At 38.6% G+C, this 8838-nt stretch overlaps 2 protein-coding genes across 2 annotated transcripts; one reads left to right on the top strand and one right to left on the bottom strand.

Annotated features, from left to right (window-relative positions):
- Window positions 1–5657: 5657 nt before the first annotated feature.
- LOC141815711 (MADS-box transcription factor 15-like) lies at window positions 5658–6289 on the bottom strand. The gene is made up of 3 exons (XM_074703656.1): window positions 6105–6289; window positions 5938–6019; window positions 5658–5845 (listed from the first exon to the last, which is right to left on the bottom strand). The coding sequence occupies exons 1-3, from the start codon at window positions 6287–6289 to the stop codon at window positions 5750–5752; spliced, it is 363 nt and encodes a 120-aa protein (XP_074559757.1). The 3' UTR covers window positions 5658–5749.
- A 997-nt stretch (window positions 6290–7286) lies between these two features.
- Window positions 7287–8751, top strand: LOC141822222 (aspartic proteinase nepenthesin-1-like). The gene has a single exon (XM_074709660.1). It carries the CDS (start codon window positions 7315–7317, stop codon window positions 8614–8616), a length of 1302 nt encoding a protein of 433 aa, XP_074565761.1. The 5' UTR covers window positions 7287–7314; the 3' UTR covers window positions 8617–8751.
- Window positions 8752–8838: the final 87 nt, after the last annotated feature.

Genomic DNA, 8838 nt, shown 5'->3' with positions numbered 1-8838 from the left:
ATCTTGATGAAGGTGAGTACCTTGTCCGTTGCGGAATCTCGTAGGATCGGGAAGAAGTCTACAAGAGTCTTCTTCGTAGTTTCTCGCTCCAAACGCCCTCGGGATCCGATGGTGATTTCCCGTGAGAGAAGTCTCGTACCGAGAGAGGGAGAGAAGGGGAGTCTTGCGCAATTCCTTTCCAAGAGAGGAAACTTGGCTTGCACAATTGATGGAAAAGGGATGATACCTCCATTCCTTTTATAGCAAATCAAAGGTTGCATTTGGCAACCTTTCCCCTTCGGCAACCTTTCCAAGAGTTGCCTTTGGCAACCTTTCCAAAGGTTGTGCCCATTGTGGGCAACAACCGGTATTTAAGACAACATATAAATTTTTTGTTTTTAGTTTTTAGCTACATTAATTTTTAGGTCTCCTTGTCAGCGGGATAGTACTTACTCTACAAGTAGTATTGGATCTGTTGATACACTGCGAACATCGAAAATCAATCTTATAAAACCTGTTAATTCGAAAACATATCAAGAAATAAAATAATAAACAACACTGTCAAAAATATTATTAATATAAAATTTCTCTTTAAACCTCAACTAATAAAATACTTATATAAATTAAAAACTCTAAATATAAAGAATAGAAAGAAATCTTTTAATATACTCTAAATTTTAAAATTTTTAAAAGGATTCAAAATAAAAATAAAATAAATATAAAAGATAAAAAAATATTAAAAATACTCTAAATATAAAAAAAACTTAAAATAATCAAAAAATAAGAATTATAAAAAATAATAATAATAAAATCTTCTGATTCTCTTGTATCAGTCATCCGGAGTTGAAAGAACTCATCTTCAAATTTAAAATAGTATCAAGTAGTAGTTTAGGAGGAAGATAATCTAACATTAATTCAACAAAATATACTAATAGTTGTTAGATTTTATATCCATAGGTTGAAAAATCATATGTTTAAATTCTTTCTCATCTTCAAAAAAAAAAAAAAAAAACTTTTCCTCCGTACTATCCTTCAATATGACACGTATTACATCCCCATATAATTCATCCACCAGAACACATGCTTCCACATTTAATAGTTCCTTCGTTAAGACCTTTAAAAGTAATAGTAATCTGTGCCGCATTCTAGATCTGCTCTGTCCAACAGGACAGTAATATGCATCGTACCATACACAATGGCCATTGTCCTTGCACAACTTTCTTACTACAGAGCCTCCATCACCACCAAAACCATCTTCGTCTTCCCTTATCACACCAATCATCCGATGAACCCCAACTTGTCAGGAATATCACCATCAACAATAAGCCCAATGTCTGCATAACATAAGAAACGATGGTACAATGCTCTAAAAAAGGGCAACAGAGTTAAGTAGAGGGGAGTCTTGTGCTCCACAACTGCTTCCACTTTCCAGAAGCAAACGTAGATAATACTACTGTCCGATGCAAACTTCTTTTGATAAGCTGGGGTAGCTCATTAAAAATTCTGCATAGTTCCATGAAATCTTAGTTGCATTATCCTGTCCGTGGGCTTCAAGAAGATATCCTGTGTCCGCTCCTTTTAAACATCCAACACTGACCAATACATCATGGATGATTAAATCATCGATTCACGAATTATTGACGTGCACGCTCTTCAAGGATACTCCCTCAGAGAGATGAGAAGATCTAAAAAATACTCAAAAAAAAGGTTCGAATGACATCGGAGGTGGATCCCGACAAACCACTTCGATGCTCAAATTAGAGTATGAGAAAAGAGTTTAATGACTTAAAGAAATTAGGGTTTATGTATGTGTATCTGTATCTATAGGTATGAGTAACTTTTTATAGAATTAATATCCAAAATATGCATCTGTTTAGAAAATATTTTAAGATATCCGTTCTATTTTTTTTTAGAATGATTCTATCAGTTTTTATCTTGTTTGGGGATATTTTCCTATTTTCTCGAATGAGATAGTCTTGAGATCTCTTGATTATACGGGTTGACCGTCCCTTGGTATTAAAGCATGTGTTAAAGTTGAGGTTCAGTACATGATGCTTAGGTCCACACAGAAATCGGCACGAGATGCGAGAGGCATGCCGAGACCGGAGTATGAGATCAGCACGAGATGCGAGAGGCATGTCGAGATCGAAGTATGAGGTCGACATGAGAGGCGGGAGGTATGTCGAGACCGGAGCATGAGATCGGCATAAAAATACAGGAGGTATGCCGAGACCGAAATAAAAGGTTGGCACGAGATACAAGAGACATGTCGAGATCGGAGTAGAAGATTGGCATGAAATACGAGAGGTATGTCGAGACTGGAGCATGAGGTTGGTACGAGATGCAAAAAAATATGTCGAAACCAAAGCATGAGGTTGAACTCGAATCCTAGAACGAAGAAGCTTAAAAAGTTAGGAAATTAATCTGTATTTTAACATAAAACGATTATATCTATCCTACTCTTCTATACTTCTCTTAAACCTCCCTTTCCTTATTGTGAAGACAAAGAACCACCCGGATTATCACACGATGAGCACGTGTTTGTTAAAAGACTCCACCGGATCATCCAGTGTATATATAAACTTCTGCTTGCAAAGCCTGACAAAGCTCTTGTCTGGTCCGTTCATTCCATATTAGATCAGCACGAGTGTGATCTAGACCAAATGCTCTCCAGAATCCATACCAATTGCATAACAACCTCTCTACCTGATTCAACAGGAGTGTTTTCAACAGCTAGCTACCTGTGCTGGGACAGCAAACTCCGGATTTATAGAACTAACATATATAGTTTGAAGAATCAACAGAAATATATAGAAGCATTTAGATTGGTCATTATATTTGTGATATGATCAGAAACAACAATTCTCGAAGCAGCATTATGTTGGACCCCATATACATGTAAGTTCACTGGGATTGCTTACGTCGGGGTTGGCAAATGAAGAAACTAATTAAATATTGTCCTGAGTTTGATTCTAGGAAAGACTTCAGATTACTTTGTGTCGCCACTGAAGCATCAGTTCAATCACCATCTTGAACATTTTGATTCTTGGAATATGGTCTGTCAATTTTGGTAGTTTCTTGTTTATCAGAAAAATTAGGGAATATATTACTCTGTTTGTTTGCATATTTAAGAAGGCAGTCTTCCTTCTTTTGGCTTTCAAATCCATAATTGATATCTTTAGTATCATAATAATCAGCCTTGTACATTTATTTTCATTCATCTTCTTATCATACTCCTCTGGGTCGAAGTCCTCCTCCAATTCATCTTCGAATTCATCCAAGTCTTCTCGAGTGTTGAAACAATCGTCCTGCATGGTGAAACCTAATTGTCCTCGAAACAAAATTTGAATGCAGCCAATGAAAAGAAAATAATTTTTTAATTTTTTTCATTTTCTCTCAATTAGTTATCTTGACTTTGCCATGTCTACCATGTCATCGTTGCAATTGCTCCCACTACGCTAATGCTCGACCAGTGAATTTGATGACAACCAATAAAAAATTATCTCCACTTCGTTAAGCTAATCAATAAATTCCTTATTTTAATTAATACGTACTAAAAAATTCGAGAAGATCAACTAGAAATTCGATATATTCATACCATTCCTCTCGGCCAAGATTTCTGCTATTGTGATAGGGGTTTTGAAAGGCGAAATCAGAATTAGTATAAGGGAATTTACGATCTTCAAAATCTCATGCCGCTAGACACTGAGTTAATTTTGTAATTTTCTCTATAGATTAAGAATCTTGTCTTGGGTGCTATAATCATAATGTGAGATTTTTTCTCAACCAGAACCTACTTGTCACTACCATGATCACGACTACGACGACTATCCATTAGATATGATAAGCTCTGATACAAACTGACACCGAGTGGTATAGCGATTATCCTACAGGTAATATTAATTCCGTTGATCGACTGTGAATGTCAAAAATTAATCTTTTAAAATATGTTATTTCGGAAGAATACCAAAAAATAAGAAAATAAATGACGTTATCAAAAATATTATTACACCAAAAACTTCTCCTTAAACATTCTTATAATATACTTATATAGATCCAAAATTTTAACTTGTAAAGAAAGTAAATCAAAAATTTTTTCTTAAACATCAACTAACACAAGATGATGCTTATATAGATTCAAAATCCTAATAAAAAAAATTCTTAATAGACATCAAATCTTAAAATTCTTAAACACTCAAAATAAAATCAAAATAAATATAAAAATATAAAATATAAAAATTATCAAAAAATACTTTAAATATTAAAATACTCAAAAAAATTAAAAAATAATAATTATAAAATTTTTTGAATCCTCGCGTAGCATTGAAACAACCAAAATTAAAAGTATGAGATAAGCAAAAACAATAGAACTCTATTAATGATATAAAAAATCTAAACGATAAGATATTTCAAAGATTGCTCACGCGCGATGTTTCTTTGCAGATTAGTCTCGTTGAGAGCCTCAAGAATTTCATTAGGCGACACAACAAGACGTCGGTGACGAACATCGATGAAACACTACAACAAATTTGACTTTCCGTAGCGCACATTGCATGCTGCATAACTCCAAGCTGTTGAAAGTTATAATTCATCTGCAGCGCGCAAAACGCGCTGCGGAAAGTTGCATCCACAGCACGCGGGCGCGCGCTGCGGAAATATTATTTAATATTCACCGCGTATAATTTTTGCATGCTGCGAAAAATAGTATTTGCAGTGCACTCTTATTTGTGCGCTGTTAATTGTAAAATATGAAATATTATTCGCAGCGCACTTAATTAGGCGCGCCGTAAAAACTATTATTAACAACACATTATAATTGTGCGATGTTGATGGCGTGCTGCGAAAAGTCAAATTTGTTGTAGTGAAACATAACAGGCAACAATTAAGTTAGCCATCTTGACTTTTGGTCAAAATATTTTGGATGATTGCGTGAGGGTGCAATGATTTAGTGGGTATATATGAACGAAAAATTTGTTATCAAGGGCCCTGGGATACTGTGATGATAAATCAAAAGCATGTTTTTGATGATTTAGAAAAAAGGACCTCTTTTGTAATCATATAATAGTAGGTCCTCTCGGCATGTGCACTTGATCATTGCAAAAATAATCACATTAATAATTGGAACTAACTCAATCATGAACGGAAAAACAAAGATAAATTTTATTGAAATGAGCGCTTCTTTTTTAATATTTTTTATCAAAAAGCCATCTAACCTAATGAGTTTCTTTTATAAAATTACATAAGTACTCTTAAGTATATTATTCGACCAATTTTAATTTTTTTGATATGTCAATTTTAAATTTAAATTCTGATAAGTTGATCGGACTAATTTAGCATGTCTTTACAATTTCATAACTAATATAATGTAAATTTGACATGTTCAATAATATTTTATATTATGACACTTACAATTTTATAACTGTTATAATATAAATTTGATATGTTCATATAATATTCATAGATATTAAATCATAATTATTATAATATTAATTATCTCATATTTAATAATATCTATATTATAATAATTATAAATTTGTAGTTATATAATATGGATTTATCGTACTCACACAAAACAATTGACCGACCGAGGGGTTAAATTTGAAATTGACTAAGAGCATCTGCAACGCTAAAGGCGTTATAACACCTCCATCTCATCAAAACGCTGGGGTCCACTGCCACATCTGCGTTATAACATGTTACATTTTTCACCCCACAACACATTTAACGTTAATACTAAATCAAACGAGAAACTACTGAATCAAACGAGAAACTAAAAAGCAAAACCCTTAACATCTCCATACATCTGTCTTATTTGCAGAGCCTCCATCTTATCCTTCAACTTTCCGCACTCATGCCTCCAATTCATCTGTACACAACACCATGCGCGATCAAATATGGTTCATCATTTTCGTCTTCTTTTAACGCAAATTCGCATTTCTACACCAATCAGTAACTCACCTGCGACACAGAATCTGCTGCTACTGGTATGCCAGTTTCCACAAATGAATGGAGACGATAACGTTTGACAATCTTTTCCATGCTACAAGGAATTAAAAACTATTGACTCGTTCCAACTTGATCGAATCCCTCCGTAACGATTCGAAACCGAATTAATTTAAACTCACCTGGCGTTGGTGGAGTACTCGTAGAGCTTGCCTTTGGGCGAGAAGATGAGGAGGCCTACCTGCGCGTCGCAGAGGACGGAGATCTCGTGAGCCTTCTTCAGCAGCCCCGATCGCCGCTTCGAGAACGTCACCTGCCGGTTTACCTTGTTCTCGATCCGCTTCAACTCCACCCTCCCTCTCCCCATCTGAAATCCAACGGCTATTTTCTGAAATCCAACGGCTCAATCCACAAATCCAACGGCTAAAGGGTCAACGACCATCATGGTGGTCGACCATTGGTCGACTAGCTGATCGACCACCAGATACGTGGTCGATCAGCTGATCGACCACCACATCGTGGTCGACCAGCTGATCGACTACCTCCTAAAAACTACGTAAAAAATTTTAATAAAAATAAAAATTAATTTAATATATCAATTGAGCCCACCATATTCGTTAAAACGCGTTCAAGACTCTGAACGCGTTAAAAACTTTTAACGCGCCGCAACACGGCCGCCGTTCATCCGAGGCGTTATAACGCCTTTTTGAACACCTTTTAACACGGCATTGCTGATGCTCTAACCAAAAAATCAAAATCGGTTGAAATATATTTGAGGTAGCTTTGTAATTTTACACGGAGCTAATAGGGGTGGAGCGACTTTCAATAAAAAAAATTTTTTTAAAAATGCCCCATTCTGATGAATAAAGGACACCCGTTGATTTTTGCTTAAAAAGACAAACATGAAACATCAAATGATAAACAAATATATATGTCTCATCCAACAAAGTTGGAAAAAAAACAATCTTGTTGTAAGAGAAGTCATATATATTGACACGTCAAGTAGTTGGAGAGTCTTCATCACAGAATGATCCTTTGATTAAACTGATACTGACGTATCAACACTCCGCAAGTTGTTATATATTAGGAGGTTGAAAGGGAGGAATCGAATAACATTAGTTGATTATTACAGAATAGATATACTGAGGTGCATGCGAGTTTTGATAAATATTTTTTTCCTAAAGATCAATTATAATTTTTTACGAATTTCAACTTATGAAATCGATTGTTTTGTTTCATCTGCATGATTCAATCAGTCAAACTGCATTTACTCAATTCTAACTGCAATTCTATGAGTAATCGAGATTTATGATCACTATATATATATCGCTCTCGACTTAAACAATTAGCTGCAATCATCATCATCTTCTTCTTCTTCGGGTTAAGGTCGCCATGGCTAACGTGCTCTACCTCTTCTTTATCATGCTTCTGTTGGTTGAGAATCCTCTTGCCTCTTCCACCTCAGGCGACGGGTTTCGACTCACTCTCACCCACGTGGACTCCGCCGCCGGCGCTTCCCTCACCTTGGCGGAGCGAATCCAACGCGCCGTCCGCCGGAGCTACTCCCGGAAAAGGGCTATCGAGGCCAAGCGCAACGTCGTGGCTCCTGTCAGCTACGGCGGTGAATTGGAGTACCTCGTCAGCTTCGGCATTGGTTCCCCGGCGCTCCCCGTCACCGCCATCCTCGACACCGGCAGCGACCTCATTTGGACGCAGTGCATCCCCTGCTTCGAGAGCATCCCGCAGCCGAGCCCCTTCTACGATTCCTCCGAGTCCTCCTCCTTCTCCCGGATCCCCTGCTCCAACCCCTTCTGCAGTGATAACAGTTCGATCCTCAGTGCTTGCGCTTCCTCCCAAGGCGACCTGTGCCTCTACTGGGCCAGATACGGGGACGACACTCATAGCAGAGGCTTACTCGCGACGGAGACGCTCCGTTTTGGCGATGGCTCGTCGATCGCCGGCGTCATATTCGGGTGCGGGTTTTGGAACAACGGCACGCTGTCGAACTCCACCGGCATCGTCGGCATGGGCCGAGGCCGATTCTCGTTGCCGGCGCAGCTGAATCATCCCAGATTCTCCCACTGTTTCACCTCGATTAATAGCTCCGCCGCCAGCCATCTCTTCTTGGGTACCAAGGCGAGCCTGGGAGGAGGAAAAAGAGGAGGCGGAGGCTCAATTGGGAGCACGCCGTTTATCTCCAACCCCATAGGCCCCTCCTTTTACTACCTCTCCTTGATCGGAATCTCGTTGGGCGGGACTCGGCTTCCGATTCCACCGAGCGCCTTCCAGTTGAATCCCGACGGCTCCAACGGGACGATCATCGACTCCGGCACCTTCCTGACAGTGTTGAACCAGCCCGGGTACGACATACTTAGGAAAGAGTTGATCAAGCAGGCGCGGTTGCCGTTGGCGGAGTCACCGGGGCTGGGCATCGATCTGTGCTTCTCATTGAAGAACCGGCACTCAGCTCCCCGAATGCCGGAGCTGGTGTTCCACTTAGACGGCGCCGACATGCGTTTTCAGCGGGATAAGTACATGATATATGATCCGGAGGAGGGATTGTTTTGCTCGGCGATCGCCGGAACGGACGGCCTATCAATCTTCGGGAACTACCAGCAGCAGGACATGCACATCCTCTACGATCTCAAAGCCAACGTGCTCTCCTTCGTCCCGGCCAACTGCGACCGCTTCTGAAGCTAAATGCTTCGATAGCATCTTCATGCGTGCGCGCCGCCGTTTCTATTGCAATTTACTAATAAAATTGTGCTGTTCTTCAGAATATCGCATACGTTATATCTAGTGTTCCTATTGCAATTCAATATAATTGTACTATATATCATATTCCTTCAGATTGCTTTATAGTTCAACTGGCACTTTTCTTTCTTCCTCCATGTATCCATCATCGTCGATCGATCA

The sequence above is a fragment of the Curcuma longa genome, chromosome 2 (assembly GCF_044706935.1).
Source record: "Curcuma longa cultivar G26 ecotype Majalengka, Jawa Barat chromosome 2, ITB_CL_G26_1.1, whole genome shotgun sequence".
NCBI classification, from domain to species: domain Eukaryota; kingdom Viridiplantae; phylum Streptophyta; class Magnoliopsida; order Zingiberales; family Zingiberaceae; genus Curcuma; species Curcuma longa.
Note: the sequence above shows the minus strand (reverse complement) of the source record. Positions and strands in the feature narration are given on the sequence as shown.